The sequence below is a fragment of the Arvicola amphibius genome, chromosome 12 (genome assembly GCF_903992535.2).
Source record: "Arvicola amphibius chromosome 12, mArvAmp1.2, whole genome shotgun sequence".
Taxonomy (NCBI): domain Eukaryota; kingdom Metazoa; phylum Chordata; class Mammalia; order Rodentia; family Cricetidae; genus Arvicola; species Arvicola amphibius.
The window spans coordinates 8,522,569-8,541,850 of NC_052058.2; the positions used below are offsets into that span (position 1 = coordinate 8,522,569).

A 19,282-nucleotide genomic window follows, 5' to 3' on the forward strand; every position below is an offset into this window, starting at 1 on the left:
TTCTCACAAAGGCAGAGAGTAGAGAATCAAAAGTACTTTTGACTGAAAGTAACTACCTCAGCTTGATGTTAGCAAAAAACTCTTTGACTTTCTTCACACTCCTTTATCGTCTGAAGTGGGATGATCTTCTCTGCAGAGAATGCAGCATGATGAGTCCCTTCTTTTTATTAGAGGGGGTGGTGAGATGGGCACACTTCACTCATCCCTAGCTAGTTCATGAATTGAGGAGCTGGAAGGGAAGGCTGGTCAAACTCAATGTGATTGGACCGGCGTAGTCTACGGCGTGAGTTCTCCAAGGTGACAGTGAGAAGAATTGCCTGCCATTCAGCCAGTAGGTCTAGGATACTGATCAAACCTTCCAGTTGAGTGAGCAGTCTCTAACAGTGGGATTCAGAGGACAAAAACAGTGTAGAGGCCATTAAAATGAGAATGGTGTGAAGGGCCACCAGATTTGGTATACCAGATGTCTGCAAGGACATGGATTCTTCCAGCAGCACTGGAACTTAATATCCTGGAAGACAGATGGAATTCTTTACACATTAATGGGGTTGGGAACATGGCTCAGAGGAAAAAAGCACTTGTCATGTAAAAGTGAAGACTTGAGTCTAGGTCCTCAGCAATCGTGTAAATGCTTAGTAGGCACACTTGTGATCTCATCACCTGGTTGGCAGAGTCAGGGAACCCTGGCCCAAGCTGGGTGCACTAGCTGAATCCAAAAGTTCTGAGTTCAGTGAGAAACTCTGCCTCAGTGCGTAAGGTTTAAGTGTATAATGTGAATTACAGAGGAAAACACACAAGGTCAGCTTCTGGCATTCACATGTATGTATGTATGTGTATATATATATATATATATATATATATATATATATATATATATGTGTGTGTGTGTGTGTGTGTGTGTGTGTGTGTGTGTGCAGATATATACAAACATCCATACATGCATGTATATACTACACACACATGTGCACACACACACACACACACACACTCACACAGCAAACAGTAGTCTTATATATTGAGCCTAACTGTGACTCCCTTGATCTACAGAAAGGTCCTTTCCAGCTCATGGAGTGTTTGAAACCCCTGAGGGATTTGAAGCCCCTAAGTCCTCTCTTCTCTAGTATAAGCATCTCAGCTTCCCTCAGCAGTCCTCCATCCCTGGTTGTGTGTTAAAGCCACCCAAGGACTCTAGGAAAGTCCATCCTGATCCAGTTCCCAAGACTTTGGGAGGCTCAGACACCCAGGCATCATTGCCTTCAAAGTTCCTCCAGACTAATGGTGAACAACTCACAGGGGGCTTTTATTGTTTTTGTCTGAAGACCTTTAGAGATCTTGTATTGCTGTAATCTCCTATTTCCTCTGTATTTTTAAAATATGTGTAATGCCTTATTAAAAGTTAGGTGTTCCTTTGTGCATCTGTTTTTATTTGTGACCTTTTCTCCCCTTCTGTCCCTTATGTTAGTGCTTCTCAAAATACAAGGTACAAGAATCACCCAAGAAACAGCGAACACTGACCATTGTCCTTAGTCGCCGAGAACTCATGGCATTGTGGTAGCCCATCACTGTGATCCGACCATGTGGTGTTTCCCACTTAGAGATCTCCATTCCAAGAGAGCAGACCCTCGCCTACCCTGCAGGAAAGGTTTTCAGGATGAGTCAAAATGTAGTGAAGTAAGCAAGTCTACTAAGACAAGACAAGAGATAGTGCACACCTCAGACTTCAGGACGGATATCAGAGGGCGGGGAGGGGGGGAGACTTAAGGTCGGATATTTAGAGGGGGAGACTTAAGGGAAGGTCAAGATATGCACACTGGCTTCCTGAAAGACTCACTTTTTGCTGTCACTACAATGATTGTATAATTTTAAGTCACATCGCTCAAAGAGTGGCAATTTTCACAAAATTTAAAGATTACACGGTTTAACATTAACTAAGAATATATGAGCTGGGTTTATGTATTTATCTTATCTTAAAGAATTTCCTTTGGCAGATGAAACTGTAAACTGGTTTTATGAGGTGTGTTGTTTAGATTTAATGAGAGGGGAATGTTTGACAGTTAAGCTTGAGGCCACAAACCTTCTGGCCTAAGAGACTGGTTTTAACATCTTCGTTAGAGATGCCTTTGTGGGCAGTTTAAGTTTTATCAGTTGTGCACATGTTTTTCAACTCTCAGCCAACAGGAAACCCAAGCGAGATCCCAGGGTGAGGGATTTCTTTCCCTTCCCATGTTTTCCTAATCTTCCCTACCATGGCAGTTCCATCTCCACTCCTGTCAGAAGGAACCTGCATCGATTTGGAAGTCTCTTATGACTTTAGGAGGGAGTTATCTTAGATTTGAAGTGCAGACAGCTTATGGCTCCTTCAGGGAGGAGAACACACAAAGCCTCCCCAGACCACTAGCAATCCCTTGGAAACCCACACCATCTCTGCTTCACTTTGACCCACTGACCTTTCTTGCTTATCTTGGAAATTTCCAAAAGACAAAGACTGCTTGGGTTCCCCTTAGGTAACTGCTACTGTTGAACACCAGAACACCACACCAAGAGCCTCTCCTGATTCTTAATGATCTTCTTGTTTAACAGCACTGGTTCAACCACCTAGGAATCAGTCAGTGTGGCAGTAGGTTGTATCAGCAGGAAGGGGAGAGTTTCTCAGACCCCCCCCCACACACACACCTCAATGACTGCCATTTGGTCCCAAGCTCAATGCCGTGGGCCCAGAACCTCACTTTGAGAACCCATGTTTTAACAAATATAGCAAACACCTATAGATCCTTGACCCAAGAGTTTGACAGGTCCTTTGTCTTTTCCTTGTCAATTTTGTGGTGTATCTAACTGAATTAGGGAATAAACACCAGATCGCTGATTCTCAACCTTTCTAATGCTTGTGGCTGTTTAACAAAGTTCCTTGTGTTCTGGTGACCCCCCCCAACCATAAATTATTTTCGTTACTACTTCATAACCATAATTTTGCAACTGTTATGAATCATAATGTAAATATCTGTGTTTTCCGATGGTTTTAGATGACCCCTGTGAAAGGGTCATTCAACCCTGGGGTCACAATCCACAGGCTGAGAACCACTTCACTTAACTATGACTAAAGTCTTACCTGGCTTAAGGGCTAAACTCTAGATATTCTGGGTTATTTGTTACAGTTTCTATTTCTTTGTTCTTTTTCAGGATACCTATGTAAGACCTTTCTTCACCTTGGTTTCTTTGTGGGATTTTTGTGGTGGTTGTTGTTATTGCTGTTTGTTTTGTTTTGTCTTCCTATGTATCCCTGGCTAGCTTAGAATTAGAATAGTACTTGTATAGTCTAGCTGGCTTCACCCATGAGTCTTTCCTCCTCAGCCTCCAAATGCTGAGATTATGAACTAGCAAGTGCTGTTACACCTGACCTTTTTTTTTTTTTTTGGCAGGGGGACACCTCATTTGAGCATTTTGGGTGAGGGTGGGAAGACAGAATCATCTCGTCACCCTTTGGAGTGGCCAGGACTTTCAGTACCGCAAGTAGAAGATGGTGGGAACCGTGAAGACTCTGGTGACTAGCTCCTCCCCAAAAAGGGGACAGGAATTAGAAGACACAGAGCCCTTTATCCAGTGCCCTGGGGCATGCTGCTCTTTTTGTTCCTTCTCTTTGCCTCTAATGACTTCTGTCAGGCAGCAAGAGCTTCCCTCCCAGGCACATTTACAAAGGCCCAATGGCCACTTGGCATATTTGCAAGGAACCTGGGTAGAGATTTGTGCAGCATCCAGGGCTCCAACTTCCCTTCTCTTGCTCATATAATCCTAGCAGCATGATTCACTATCTCTTTGCCTGGCTGTACAGATGAAGAGACAAGATCAGAAAAGCCGGACCATGTCCTTGCTGCCCATTCAGCCAAGCTCTGCTTGACTTGGTATTAGAACTGAGATCCCCACTGAGGTCTTTCCTGCCCCAAGAGCTTCTTGTTTTGTGTGGCTGTAGTTGGGATAGGGAAGCAAGGCAGAGGGTCTTTTTTTCAAAGGAAAAGCCATGGGGTCTCTTGAACAAACAGTCATAAAAAAGAGGGGCTGCAGGAAATTCTAGAACAGCTGGGGAAATGGCTCAGTTGTGGAGCAATTGTGTAACATGCACGAGGCCCTGCGTTAGCTCACTAGTGTCACTGGGAAGAAAGCACCAGGAAAGAAGAAAGGACACAGACAGGGAGGAAAGAAGGAAAGAAATATTACCTACCTGCCACTGATGCCCTACCAAGCTAGCATATTCATCCCATAAATCTGTCACTCTATCTCAAGATATGGTAAATTCCTCAGTGGCCTGGGCTTGGTACCTAGAGCAGGCTGGAGGTTGTTCCTGCTGAATGTTCCTCTCATTGCACCATGGGATGTGAGAGTTGCCACCATGGAATGACTTTGGTTATGCACCTAATCCCTTCTAGGTGTAGAGGTGTAGTGGTCACTAGGTGATCTAAGACATTGAATGATGATGGAGCCACCAGAGAGCGAAGGGCAGAGGCAGAGAATTCTGGGAGAATGTCAGTGCATGAGCTGAGGTTCCAAGCCTCAAACCCCATTGTCACGTAGGACTTTTCTCACAAAACATGAATTAAAAAGTTAAGGATTTCAAGATGCCACTGTAGAGCATTCAGCTGGGGTGTGTTACCTTTCCAAGCACAGGGACCCTGTGTGTATGCTCTGGTCACCAGCTCAAGAAGTCAGCTCTGGGCTAGGAAGAAATGAATAACTGTAAATAAAAGCACCTGAGAAGGTGCTTAGAGAGAGAGAATACAATATACATAATAAATTAGTATTTGGAACAGACTGAAGTCAGTCTGTAGTATTTATGAAGTAGTATGTGATTAAATGCTACATTTAGCTTTCTGTATAACTTTGCAAAATTATCGAACAGTTAATTTTGCTCTCCAATTCCCCAAATTTGGTTTAGCAAAGATGTATAGCCAGAGCAAGGTGAGGGGGAGATTGCTCAATCCATGACACATGAACTCTTCGAAGCATACGGTTTCCTCCGAGTGCAAGGCACATGGGAAACCAACAGAGGCAGCAGCTGGTGTGAAAGCCAAACAGTTGGAGGAAAATCAGTTTGCCTGAGTGGGGAAAGTGGGTCAGAAATGGAGAAGGGGGAGTAGGTCAGGCTGTCAGTGTGGGTAAACTGGGGCCGGCCAAGCAAGAGTACCTGGCCTGGCGAGAGAATGGAAACTGGGGCTGGGATTACCAGAGGATCATAGCAAGAACCCATCCCAGAGCGGGGAGGCAGAGGAAACAGCTCATTCCTCCTCCAAAGCTAAGTGGGTGGATCTGGGCTGCTCGAGCCATTAAACCTCTACCTCGCTGCTCTGGCACCCTGAGCTGAAGGCGTGAGCTTGCCTTGTTCTGGCTCTGGTTGGTGGAGCAATTTACAACAATATTTCCCCCAAATGAGAGGACATTTGGTAAACTGCTCAAGTCCCTCATCCAGGTCAGGGGGCTTGTGACCAGTAAGCAAATGGCAGTAGGGACAGCTGGGATGCTCCCTTAAAAGCGGTGGTTCCTGGGTCAGCAGCTTTTATTGAGTTCTTTGATCACTTCCTCCTCCAGGCCTGGTTGCTTCTCTTGGTTCCAAGACCTGACAAGAGATGCTGGTTGGGGGTGCTCAGCTAGCCTTCCTCCTTGCACATTAAACTGTTTTTATTTACGAATCAGGAACCTCAATGCAGGTTGGAATTATCAGCCAGTTGAAATATAGACTGTCTAAATGATTCTGCGAGCCAGCAGAAAGGACTGTTTTGCCTGGGACGGAGGGAACACAGTCAAGGGACCGCACTTAGCCATCAAGCGACTCTTGTAAATATTTGCCAAAGCTCCATCGGAGCTCAAAAGCCTGGGACAGGATCATTTGGAGATTGCTTAGAAGAAGTAGAAACAAAATTGACCTCACGGGCTGAGGCAGCCATAAAAAGGAAGCGCATGTATATGGGCAGAAGACCAGAAAGGGGGAAAAATTGTTCAAAGTTTAATAAACACAAAAGAGAATAAAAATAAATCTGGAAAGCACTTATTTACAAACTCGATGAAGGAGAGGATTGTGGCAGAGGGGTGTGAAAGATGGCTGCTTTGTGGAAGTTGAATGGGTCCGGAGGGGCTCCATGGCAGGAAGAGGGGAGAAGAGAAGATGTTTACACTGGCTAATGGCAGGAAACACACAAAATTGGTCTTGCTCTTCCAGGATGTGCTTTCAAAGGATGTTTGAAGCCTCTGCTGTCTAACATAGAGGATAAGCAAAGATGAATGTGGCCATACCTCCTGTGGAAGGTTCTAGCCAAGATGGTGTGGAAAGCCAGGGAGCCTGGCCTGAGCTCTGCCTGGCAGGGTCTGCCAGGGCAACGGAACTGTTTTCAGCTGGGCTGCTTAGCACAGGGCTAGGAATCATGATTGCTGGGATGGTTATATTCCAAGCAAAGAAAAAGATGGTGATGTTTCAGCAGCTACCTTACAGAATTGCTGTGCTAGAGGACTCCCAAAACTCTCCTGCTGCTCTGAAGGCTTCCACCATCTCTTCCACAGAGGGCCATCACAGTGTCTCAGTGAATGCCTTCATTTCTCCAAAGTCTGCTTATTTTGGATTGGTGGGGCTGTTTGTTTGTTTGTTTCTGAGAGTTCTGCTTTGCCAGCTACAAAGCCTGAATTCACAGTCTCAAGGACATGGGGAGAGATAAGAAAAGGCACCTACGAGGCAAAAGCTGCAGACCCCCTAAAGATGAGGAACTTGGGTTTGTTTCCAGCGGCCCTCGGGCTCCAGTATAATTGTCACAGATTCATGAGACATATTTATATCTGCTTCAAGATCGGCTAGGAGACTTCTTTAATAAGTTAGTGTTGCCAACAGCCCTGCACCTGACTCATTCAAGGCCCCATTGATGATCAACTATGCGAACAGATCTCTAGGGAACTCCTTGCATTTAGAACCCTGCCCTGAATATGTAGCATTTGGGAGGGGGATTCCTTACAGGTAATCTCTACCTTCCAGATTTTTAAAATTTCACAGGGGAAAGCAAAATAAACAAACACAATACAGAAACAGCATATTTAAAGAGAAATGTGTGGATGATTACATTGTAATAAGCCCTTGTGAGCGTACAAAGGGCAAAATGAAGTAGTGCTTCTAGATTAGAGGGAATACTGTGGAATGGGGAAGGTCAATTCACAGGAAAATTCTGGAAGATTACAGAAGCATACCCCAAATCCAGTGGCCTGTTGTCCCAGTGTTGGTGCTCAATGAATGTTGGAGGTGACATCAGAGAGGCAGGACAACCTGCCTGGGTCTTAGGGGGGGGGCTCACTTTCATATTCAAAAGCAACAATAGCTGAGTTCTATGCAATGATCTTGAAATTGCTGTGTCCAATCACAAATGCTGTCTTCCACAAGGCTCCAAAATAAAAAAATTGATGCTTTCTTCTTCTTTCATAGCAAGGATCACCTTCCACCCACCTGCTGATTATGTTCTCCCCTCCCCAGAATTTGAGGGCTGGACCAGGTGTGGGTAGCTTGTGGGTCTATTTTTACTTTTCAGATTGCCTTATCATAACTTGGTCATATGCGCGAAAACTCAAGCTTTGAAAGTAAGAAACGACTCAGTCCATGAGGCTGAATAGGAGTGGAGTGTTTGAAGCCAAACTTTCAAGGAAAAAAAACACACGGGCAGAAGGCTTGCTATTTAGGAGCGATTTTCTTGGCATATCTGATTAAAGTGTATGCAAGCCCGGCAGCTCTCCCCAGCCATCAACTGTCACGAACTTGTTCCAGTCCATAACCATCTAGGGCTTTCCGCTGGTCCGTCAGCCTTCAAAAGACAGGGTTAACTGCCTGCTTTCAGACGTGGTTGGAAATGGTTTGTTAATCGTTCTTAATCTGCTTCTCTGGAACTAAACACACATGTTGATTTTCGTTTTGTTCCTGGTTAAATTGTTAATGGTATTAAATTGGCCATTGGAAATGAAATTCCGTAGACATTTCCCACATGGCTCCCTGGGACTATCTCACACTGTGGTCTTTCTCGAGAGCACGATGGGTTTAATCTTTCTCAACCGTTGCCCTAACATTTTACAGATGCCATCCCGCCCACTTTCTACAGACCCTACTTCAGAATTGTCCGCTTTGATGTCTCGACAATGGAGAAGAATGCTTCTAATCTGGTGAAGGCAGAATTCAGGGTCTTTCGTTTGCAGAACCCCAAAGCCAGAGTGGCTGAACAACGGATCGAACTGTATCAGGTAACCTTTGTTTGGGTTGCATGGTGGCTGAAATACTGTCTACTGCTGGGATTGTCTTCTGCACACCTGTGACATGAGTCCTGCTCAGTCATTAGTCTTAACAAAACAGCTGGTCCCTTATTGCTCTGCCAGGAAGAGACATACAAGGGAGTGCCAACACTATGTATCCTCCCTCAATGGTGTAAGGACTAGAGTACCCATCTTGGGAGACTTTAGTCCACAGAGCAGCTAACCAGGGCTTCCCCCCCCCATCTCCTTTGTATCTCTTTCACCTTTTCCTCGCCTTCTTCCTCTCTGCCTCTGCCATTCTTTCCCATCTCCTATTCACTATAAGGTCTTGTCTCTCGCCTCACTGCTTGCTTTCCCTCTGACAAGCTGATCCCCCAGTGTACTGGCATCTAGTCCACGTGTGCATGTGCTGTTCTGCATTCTGCCAGCCTCCCCGACGTCTGCCCTCTCATCTTGTCAGTGGAGCAGCTGGGCAGCTGATTGAAACACAGACAAGGAACGGGGCCCCTGAGATTTCAGACACCTACTCTGAATCCGGTGACCCAGGCTGTGTGTGGGGCCAAGGCTCAAGTGACCTAGGAGCTATGAGACATGCAGATGCTCCTTCCCGACCCGGCCCATTTTAAGGAGGTCCCCAGTAATCTGAATGCACTATGAAGCTGTTCGCTCGAGCCTTGCATCTAGTGGGGAAGGCAGATGTGCAAACTCATACTTAAATGTCACCATGCCATGTGAACGGCATGTGCAGGTATAGAGGGCAGAGCCTGGGAACTCCCCACAAGGAGCTGGTGCTCACACAGGCTTCCAAAACCATCTTAAAGTGTATTAAACCAAGGTGAGGGGTCGTTTGGAGTAGCAGCATTGTAGGGACAGGCATTTCAATTCAGTTTGTATTGATTTCATCGGGAATCAGGCTCAATGCCTTGTGTATGTTGGGCAAGTACTCTCCCACTAAGCTAAACTGTCAGCTCCCAACAAGCAAAGACGCTTGGTGGGCTTATTGCATGTACCCAGGATAGGTGTTTTGGTAAGGAAAAACCAGAAGATGACATCCAGGCACAGTAGAGACCTAACAGAGAGACGGAAGGAGTTTAAGAACAGATCCCTTTTTAGGGTGTAGCAGTGTGGTTCACAGGTGAGTTTACTTGAAGAAAGAAAGCAATTGATATCTGGATGCAAAGATCTCATCTTCCTGGGTTTTAATTATTTGGAAAATTGGATAATCAAGATGAGGATTTTTCCTCATATTCATTATGAAAGTGAGAAATTACTGTACTTGGACGTGCTACTTGCTGTCTGTGAGTTCATGAGAATGTATAAACAGCTCTTAAGGAGGGCTCAGGAACTAGCTGTGGAGTGGGCAGGCAGAGCATTTTCTTATTTGAGAGGCTGGACCCTTTTGTTAGAATGGGTGTTTGAGTCTTCACATGTGTTCCAAGAGCACACTCATGCCTCATAGACAGTGCTGAGCCAGCCCAGCATCGGAACAGGGCATGTCTGAGTCTGTGCTTCCACCTGTACTGGGCCACTCCAGCAGAGGTGAGTCATGTGACTCCTCTGGACTGTGACCCTTGCCTTTTCTAGTATTGTTTCTACCTCCTTCTTTCTCCACCTTAGAGAGAAAGATGCTAAATTAAATTTCAGGTTTATAGTTGGTTGGGTTTTTTTTTTTTTTTTTTTTTTTTTTTTTGATTTTTCGAGACAGGGTTTCTCTGTAGTTTCTAGAGCCTGTCCTGGAACTAGCTCTTGTAGACCAGGCTGGTCTCGAACTCACAGAGATCCGCCTGCCTCTGCCTCCCGAGTGCTGGGATTAAAGGCGTGCGCCACCACCGCCCGGCTTGGTTGGGTTTTTTTTACTCTTTACTCCACCCAAATCTCAAATAAATCACATGGAAGCTTATTCTTTCTTATGAATGCCTGGCTTTAGCTTGGCTTGTTTCTAGACAACTTTTCTAACTTAAATTATCCCATTGATCTTTTGCCTCTGGGCTTTTATCTTTCTCTATTTCTGTATACTTTTCTTTACTTCTTTCTCTGTAGCTTGCTGTGTAGCTGGGTGGCTGGCCCCTGGAGTCTTCCTCTCCTCCTCTTTCTTTTGCTCTTAGGTCTCCTCCCATATTTCTCCTTCTATTTATTCTGTCTGCCTGCCAGCCTCATCTAGTCTTTCTCCTGCTTTGCTATTGGCTGCTCAGCTCTTTAGTAGACCAATCAGGTGTTTTAAACAGGCAAAGTCACACAGCGTCATAGAGTTAAACAAATGCAACATGAGAGAATGCAACACATCTTTGCATCATTAAACAAATATTCTACAGCATAAACAAATGTAACACATCTTTAACTAATATTCTACAACAGAGATTAAGTGACAAGTCAGCTTCACAAGGGTAGAAGCAGCTGGCTTGAGACAGGAATCTGGTTCTGACTCTCAAGACTCCTGGTCTTTTCTATCCCACTCATGGCAAATCCTAAAGATTTGTTCTTTCCCTTGTGTCCCTGGCTGGGTTATTTGGTTTGTTTGCTTTGATTTTGTCAACTTGACACAAGTTGGAATTATCTGAGAAGAGGGGACCACAACTGAGAAAAATGCCTCCGTAAGATTGGCCTATGGGAAGCCTGTGGGGTGTTTTCTTACTTAGTGATAGGTGTGGGTGGTATCACCTCCTGATCATGTAGTCCTGGATGATATAAGGAAGCAGACTGAGCAAGTCATGGAAAGCAAGCCAGTAAGTAATGTTTCTCTATGGCCTCCGCTTCAGTTCCTGTCTCCAGGTTCTTGAGTTCCTGCCTAGGTTTCCCTCAATGGAGTGTGACCTGGAAGTGTAAGATGAAATAAACCCTTTCCTCCTCCAAGTTCCTTTTGGTCATGGTCTTTATCACAGTAAAAGAAATCAAACTAATACAACTGGAGAGCCAGAAGAGGAAAAAAAAAAAAAACCAAGGCAAACTGGTCTAAAGAGTAGAGTGAGCGTTGGGAGATCAGCAAATACTGGAGCCTGTAAAAAGCAGCCAGGTCGCCAAAGGCATCAGATGCATTTCAATGTGACCCAAAGAAACAAATACGTTTATACTCCTAGCATCTCTTTTCTTCCTTAATTTTTTTTTCAATTACATCACTCTGATGTTCTGCTGTGCTGAGGGTGGAGTCCTGGACCATTCTCTTTGATGCTGTTCAGCCACTTGACGTTGTGCTCTTTAAGGTCTTGTTGCCTGCAGTAGAAGCTGCTGAGCTCTTCTCTGGCCCCCAGGCCTTGTGCTTTTTAAGAATGGCTTCTGCCAACGGGCTTGCTGAGGGCTTCTTTTCCTCTCGGGGGCCACCCCACCTCTACGAAGGGACGTGTCCAGTGAGGCTGGTCTTGTGGAAGACCTTAGCAAGTTCTTGATGGCAGTGTCCCTTCCCAGAGATTCCCACACCATCAGCTGCTCATGATGTGAAGAACAGTGCAAATAGACCATGTCTCTTGAATAGAAAGGAACAGCTCAAGAAGGGAGTTGATGCTTCCTGTTGGGAGGACTGTGAGTGGCGTGTACGGTTACCTTAGAGTCACTGCACATGGGAATCCCAGAGAAGAAGTAAGGAACAGGAGCAACCCTTAGCCTGTCAGGAACTCAACTATGTAACACTCTTGCCTTCCAAAACTGCCAAGGTCCAGAAAACAAAGAGACCCAGAACCCCAATAAGAAGATAAACCCCTCCATGGCTAGACACATCATCAGAAGGAGGCATTGGCCATTATTCATTTGGATTCTGAGTAGCTGGTTAAGAACATACGTGAGAAACATGGAATCAGACAAGGAGGAACATGGACGATGTCCCAGCAGCTATGATGACTGTTTGGATTTGAGATTTTTACCTGTGTAACAATGATGGCCCGAAAGCCCAGCCAGCCAGCAAATCAAGGCCTGCAGAGGACCATTTACTCAAAACCTACCCTGTATGAAGCCCACCCGTGTTTTTTCCCTTTGACTTTCTGGCCGCCCTCTGACTTCTGCTTCTGGACCCTTTATGGGAAGCTCTGTTTTTTGTTGTTTTCATCCACTTTAGCTGTCACTGGGGTGGAGAGGGCGGTGGTGTCTTTGCAGCCTTTGGTCATATAATTTCTAGCCTAGCACAGCCCCTGATGTTTATGACAATGGCCTTGAGTTGCAGCGATGAGACTAACTTACAGGAACAGAATTGAACACATGTAATAGGTTTATGACTTTTATATCCAAACTCATTGAAATATCATTTTGAAAAAAAAAAAACCAACAAAATTGTTTTGTGCTTAAATGGGGAAATCTTAAACTATTTGAAAAATTCAGTTATTCAGGGAGCAAGTTTCTGGATGCCCTTTGACCTCTGGGTCTTCTGATATTCTGTTCCCTAGAGACTCTGTGGTGGCTCCGAGTCAGCTGAAATTGACTCCTAGAAGATGCATTACAATATATTGGGGTTCCTCAAGGCACTGTGCAGAGAGGGTATGAGTGTGTGTGTCCACATGCTCATACACCCACTAATGTACACCTGCTTGTAAATTTGCATGTAGATCCAGTCATTTCCCTTGTGTGTAGTCCCTTGAAGACCTCTGTAGAAGGAGTACCCATGATTCCCTTCTTGGAGACTCTGCTTCTTCCTGGGAAGGAAAAGGGCAATTGCTTCTGGACCCAGGTGGTTTCCCAGAGATCTCCTGCTGGCTGAAATGTGAGAGCCTAGAGCTTGGAACCAGGCACTTCCCAGTCTCACTTGGGAAGCAGCTTGTTTTGCATTAGCTCATTAGCTTCAGACTAGTGGAGCCGGAGCCAGACTATGGGGTGATATGCTGCACTCCTATCAAATAGAGCGCAGAGGAGAAATGGCCAAAGTGCCACCTCCTCACATGGAGCCAGTGTGAGGTGGCCAGCGGTGCTGCCAGGTAGCCTAATGACAGACCTGTGTGAGCCAGCAGGTGGTGGATGTGTTAAAATAAAATAAACACAGTGGGTTTAAGAGGAGTGTAGGTTCTAGATCATGGACATCCAAGGCCCTGGCACCATTTATGTTTCTGGGGAACAAAGACAGCTTTGCCATCTCCAGGGACGTACCATGAAAGTGCCCCTCTCCGGTGTACTCCATCAGAACCTAGACAAGAGGAAAAAACCAAAGCTGCCCCCTCTCTTTCTCTGGCCTCTTTCCTTCTCTGTTCAACATAGTTCCTAAAGGACCCAGCTCTCCGCAGCCTGGACTCTCACTGCTGAAGGAAAGCAGTGGCAAAGCCATGAAACAGTGGCGCAACCATAAACCATTTATATCCATTGAATTTTCGCTTCAAACTGTAGACGGTATTAAACTTTTATATTTGAGGATGAAATGGAGAATTGATGTTTATGGATCAAAATAATTGAGTCATTTTAGTAGTGAGAAGTCATCCCCGTCTAAGCAGATGGTCTACATATCTATGCAAGATTCTGAAATGTGCAACTCTGAGGCTTTAGGTTGAAAGCTAGGTCAGACGTTGGATGGCCTAGACCTGCATTTGGAGAGACCTGGGTTCTTAAGATGTGAAAGAGGGGGCTCCTGGCTACTGTAGGGAGACAGTGCTAATGGAGTTGATGAAAACTGCCTCTTTCTCCCTTCCTCATCCCGTGTGTGTGTGTATGTGTGTGTGTAAGACAGGCAGACAGAGAGAGGTGTGTGTTTGTACGAGAGAGAGAGAGAGAGAGAGAGAGAGAGAGAGAGAGAGAGAGAGAGAGAGAGAGCGCTCTCGGCTTTCATTTCTCATATTGCCCAAGGGGATATAAAATAAAAAAGAGGTCAGCCAGAAAACCTGACTGTCTGGTAAATTAGACTTGCAAAATATGCTACTGAAAAAAAAAAGTTATACTGTGCTCCTGTTGTATGGAATTTTACAGCACACAATCCCCTTAAGACTGACCTCACCTCTGGCGCCACGTTGGAGACATACACAGCATAGTAACCATTTCAACCCCCCTCCAAAACAAATAAACAAACAAAACAGCCATGCTGTATAAAAAAAATACTCTCCACACAAGGCCATCAGTATCTCAGGGTTTCCAGAGTGATCAAATGGCATGCCTGCCTCCTAAGGACATTGAGTTGTTGTCATTTCCATTAAGTCATGATGCTCCTCGGCGTCAGCTAGCCTCATAAGTAGATGGGGCTCAGAAAGTCGCACAGACTGGGTCAAAAAAAGCCAGTCCTGACCCCTGATCATGTAATAGTGACTATTACTATTAATAGCGCTATCACTCCTTTTTTCATACTATCACCCAGGAATAAGAGCACAGTATTGGCAGTTATTGTTAAAACATATAGCATTCACCGCGTCACACCATGCTGTCAGTGCGCGCTCTCCTAGAGTGTGTGTGCGCACGCGCGTGCATGCGTGTGTCTAAAAAGAGCCATTCACTCTTTATAAAAACCCTGGAAACGGTAGGTAATGTCATCTCCTGTAAAAGCAGGGACAGTGGAGCCTGGTGAACTTCAGTGACTTTGTTGGCCACTGGCTAGGGGGGACATGCTCTCGGCCTTTCACCTCAGCGGAAAGCACAAGGCTGTGGTGTCGGGACTGCGTGTGCTGGAGGCCAAGCTTTGCTCTTTGGGGATCCCCAGGCAGTCCTGTGGCTAGAACTATTACAAGTTGGTACAATACAAATACAAGCACCTTTCTTGTCAGAGATTTGCTAGGGCCAGGGCTCATGCATGGAAACCTTGCTGAGGCTCCGTCTCTCCAGCGATTACCATTGTACTTTCCCCAGCATTCTCTTGAACATTTGTGGAACAATGTCTTTACTTTACAGTCGGTCCCCATGTGTGATAACAGAAGCTTGAGCCCTGTGGTCCCTACTGCACAGTCTGGTTCCTGGTTGCTCCCCCATGAGTTTGCCTCAGGGCTTCCCTAACGAACTTTTCAGGCGCTGCCTGCTCATGAGCCAGAGAGGAGAAGAAGAGCTTCACAACCAGTCAGGCCTGGCTTTGCTATTGCTTCCTGCCTTTCTTCACACTAGCTTTTGGGTCCAACAAACACCTCTTCTCCCTGAGTCTCTACATTGGGAACTAGAAGGAAAGGTTTTCTTGAAAGAGTCTCTGAGGTAATGTGCCTTCCAGGTATGGCAAATCTGAGGCAGAGTGGGCCATTATCTGGGTTTTACTGCCCCCTGGGACAGGGGCCGTATTTCTTCTCCAACTAGCGTGCAATTAGAAAATCACTGTGAAGCTGTCTGGTTGGACTTGGTCTGACCTGTTTCCTGTCATGAGTAGAGCAGGGTAGGGTAACGCGGTAGGCCATCAAATGTCATTTTTTTGCTTGTGCACTTGCTTGACTAAATCTCTAAGGACAATGAGAAGTCTGGGGACCATTGATGTGTCTTGCTTGTCTTTTTGAAGAACAGTCGTCTTCCTCATCCCTAGCCTCTCACCACTGCTTCCGGGCCCGTCATCTGACAAAGAGATTTTCTATTTCGGATTGATCTTTAATCTTTTAATCTGTGTGTATGAGTGGGTGCCTACATGTGTGTATACCACCACATGTGCCTGTGCCCGTGAAGGCCTGATGAGGAATCAGAGTTCCTGAGCTGGAGTTAAAGACGGTTGTAAGCCTCTCAATGTGGATGCTGTGAACAGTACATGGGTCCCCTGGAAGAGTTCCTAGCCGCTGACCTTTCTCTCCAGCCCCCTTCTGAACTGATTTTCAGTAAAGTTCTTTTTATCTTGCTGCAAATGTTTAGCATCTCAACTTTTCTATAACCTCCCCGAGCCCAAGGGAGAGCACACCTTTACTCTGTGACTCTGGCATTTAGAGAAAGTTAAAAGTAGTCTTGTTGAAGGAACTTCTGGTCTAGAAGAAGGCTCAGATCACAGCTTTGGAGGGTGCCTCCTCAAGGGCGAACCTGGATGGTTGAAAGGTGCTACTTTCTTTCCTTGACAACTGCCACAGTTCTCGTGGAGAGTTCAGACAATGAAGCAGATGGTCCTGGTCCTGGTTTTCAATTACATAAGAAGTGGGGCCCCTCCAGCCTCCTTCTGTGGCCCTGCTTGTCTGAATTGTGCTGCTTTCTGCCTTGGACTGCTCTGAACTTCTCATCTGCTGATCCCTAGACTTTCTTACCAACTCTCCACTCACTCGCTGGCAAGGCTTGTGTCTACTCTTCTCTCTACCCGCAATGTACTTCTAGAACTATCCATGTGCCTGGCTCCCTTTGGTACCTTAGGTCTTTGTCTTTGTCTATGTCTTGCTGGTGACCTACCCTGTCTGTCCCCTCAGGGTCAACTTCCCATCAGAGCCACCTCTCAGCTGTGCTTTTTTCTCTGATGCTTTTCATCACCAAATGAACTCGATCATGTGGTCCCTCCATCTTCAGGTGTTTTTTTCCTGGCCCCACTACGCTTGCCTGCATGAGTACTTCATAGGTGCTTTTGAATGAAGGCAAGAAAAGTTTCATAACAAGAACATTGTTAAAATAAATGTGTGACATCATAAAGGACTCTTTAAGAACCATTACTCACTTCTTTAGCTTTGGAAAATGTCCTGCATTGGTTTTAAAGATCTCTCTCCAAATATTTATGGAGAAAGAAATGGACTTACCTACCCATTTTCTGTTATTTCTTTAGCAACTGGCAAAGTAGATAATAACAATGTAGGCTTAAAAAAATAAGATTCTCTAACAAGTTAATGGAATTGATACTCTTGGGTTTAGGAATGGTTTGTCCCTTAATGGCCCATGCACTTAAGACATGATCTCCAGTGGAAGGGTGTTGACAAGTGGGGCACTGAAGAAATGAGGCAGAGTGGGAAATTAGTGCCTTGAAGGAAGATCCTTGACAGTGGTTAATTTCCATGGTGTAGTGGGGATTAGGTCCAGTGAGACTGAATTACTCTTTACCCAAAAGTGACTTGTTATGTGTCAGGTCCAATGGGTACCCCAACATCCCCCCCAAAGGGCAGGCCCACTGACTTGGTCCAAAATTGAGTTTAAGCTCAATTCAAGCTGGACTACAGAAGGATTTCTGGTGGTTAGATGAAAACCAGCATTCCTCAGGAATGTGAGAAATGGAGTCCCATTTAACAAAGGGAGTCATTTCCCATGGGGCTCTCCATTGACACTTACCTCTGGCACCTACTGCCATATCAAAGCCCATGCTGGCCTCCAGGCCTCCTCAGTCCCCACTCATCCTTACTTATTATACTTTCCAAAGCACCCACACCAGCTTCCTGGCCCTTCCACCTCCCCCTCCACTAGGATATCCCCCAGGCTGTTCCTGACTGCCCCCTCTTTTATTTATAAGGACAACCCCCCACTCTTCTACATTTCTCTACTATTTTCTTTCCAAATATTTTCTCTCTTGTTATTTCTTGCTATTCTCCCCACTTCCCTTGCTCTGGCCATACCCAGTCTGTTTCTCTTTTTCCTCTGGACTCTTCCAGACCCCTCTGGATGCGCTCTCTCTCTCTCTCTCTCTCTCTCTCTCTCTCTCTCTCTCTCTCTCTCTCTCTCTCTCTCTGTCTCTCTCTCTCTCTCATCTGCAACACCCCCAATCATGGAGCAGCCACTTCTGGGGTGGCTTTCGTACACTGTGAAGCAAGACTACCCTATGTTGACCTTTCTCCAGTCATTCATGCCACATTGGCACATACTCTCACCATGCCGTGACGTAACTCACATGCCCTCAGCAGAACCCAAACAGATTTGACTGCCTAAGCTTTCACTTTCCGCCCCCCAAACTATGAACCAGATAAACCTCTTTGCTTTACAAAGTACACAGTCTCCAGGATTTGTCATTGCAACAGGAAGTCAATTAAGCTAACCCCTAAGCTTAAGACAAAATATAGTCTGATTCTTGACTTATTTAAGCTTAGGACTAAATAGCCCCAACCACTAATGAAAAACACTTAGCTAAATGTAAATATGTGCATAAATTATAGTCCGGACCACACATAAGTAGGCACCAGTAAATAGAAAGATGTTGTTAGAAATGTGTTCTCCAAACCTGGTGTGTTAGTCAGTGTCAGATCAGAGAATCAGAAAAGAAAATCAGAAGATAGCCCCAGGGAGTCCATGGGCCTATCTTAGACTCATCCACCTCTCTGACAAGGTACTGGGCTGTGTGGTAGAGCCTCAGGGAGTGAGGAAGTTCAGCCAACCAAAGGACCTGTGGCCTTGAACCATCCAGTGATGTGCTGCACGATCTCTCTCTCCAGAACTGGTGTGAGATAGTCTGGTAGAATCCCTTTTAAGCTGTGTGATGTCTGCAATGGCCTCACGTGTTCCCCCGAGCAGCAGCATTGGCGATTTCAAGTGACAGAGGTCTCTTCCACCCCTTAGACCTGGAGAAGTGAATTTGCTCCTTTATGCCTATGTGTGTGCAGTCACAGCACAAAGGCCCATCTTTAGAATGAACGAAAGGAGGAGAAACAATGAAAATTGTAAGGTGTTTCCTTCACAGAGGAGGAGTGTGTTGGGGGGATCTGAACACAAATCTGGTGACATTAGTGTAAAAATAGATTCTCTGTGTCCTTCTTGATCGCAGGTACACTTGATTATACAGACCATAGATGTCTGTCAAGTGCTGAGCTACTCTAAAGAGAAAGCACTCCTATGGCAACACTGGCCAGGTTATTTGTGCTCCAGAGAGAGTCTGTCTTCACTCTCTTCTTTCATGCAGAGCTGATGCCTGTGGCAGGCTGACTCTGCTGACTCCAGAGATGTCCTTGCCAGGCATCCATTACTTAGGACTTCTTGGAAGGGTACAATTACAAAGGAGCCGTGACAATTACAGAACATGGTGTTAGCAGTAGCAGTATGTACCAGGTCTGCTAAGCCACCTCAGAAGGTTTGTCAGTCACCCCTAAAGTGGCCCAGTGTGACCAGGAAGAGAACTGCTTTTCTGCCTCTGGAGAAGAAAAACTCGTTTTGCCTAGTTCTGCTTCTCTAGAAAGTTCCACTTTCCATCACTTGGCAATTCTGTTTTCTGCTCCCCACCCCGATCATATTCTCCCAGTAATGGGTAACACTGCAGAAAGGGCCTCATCCAGTATCCTATCACAGACCC

General features: G+C 45.6%; 1 protein-coding gene across 3 annotated transcripts in view; it reads left to right on the forward strand.

Moving 5' to 3' along the window:
- Positions 1 to 19,282, forward strand: part of Tgfb2 (transforming growth factor beta 2) — an 80,569-nt gene that overhangs the window by 42,148 nt on the left and 19,139 nt on the right. For all 3 annotated transcript variants that reach the window (XM_038349126.2, XM_038349128.2, XM_038349127.2), the window contains one exon: positions 8,084 to 8,247. In XM_038349126.2, coding sequence (XP_038205054.1) covers positions 8,084 to 8,247 — 164 coding nt within the window. The remainder of the gene's footprint in view (positions 1 to 8,083; positions 8,248 to 19,282) is intronic.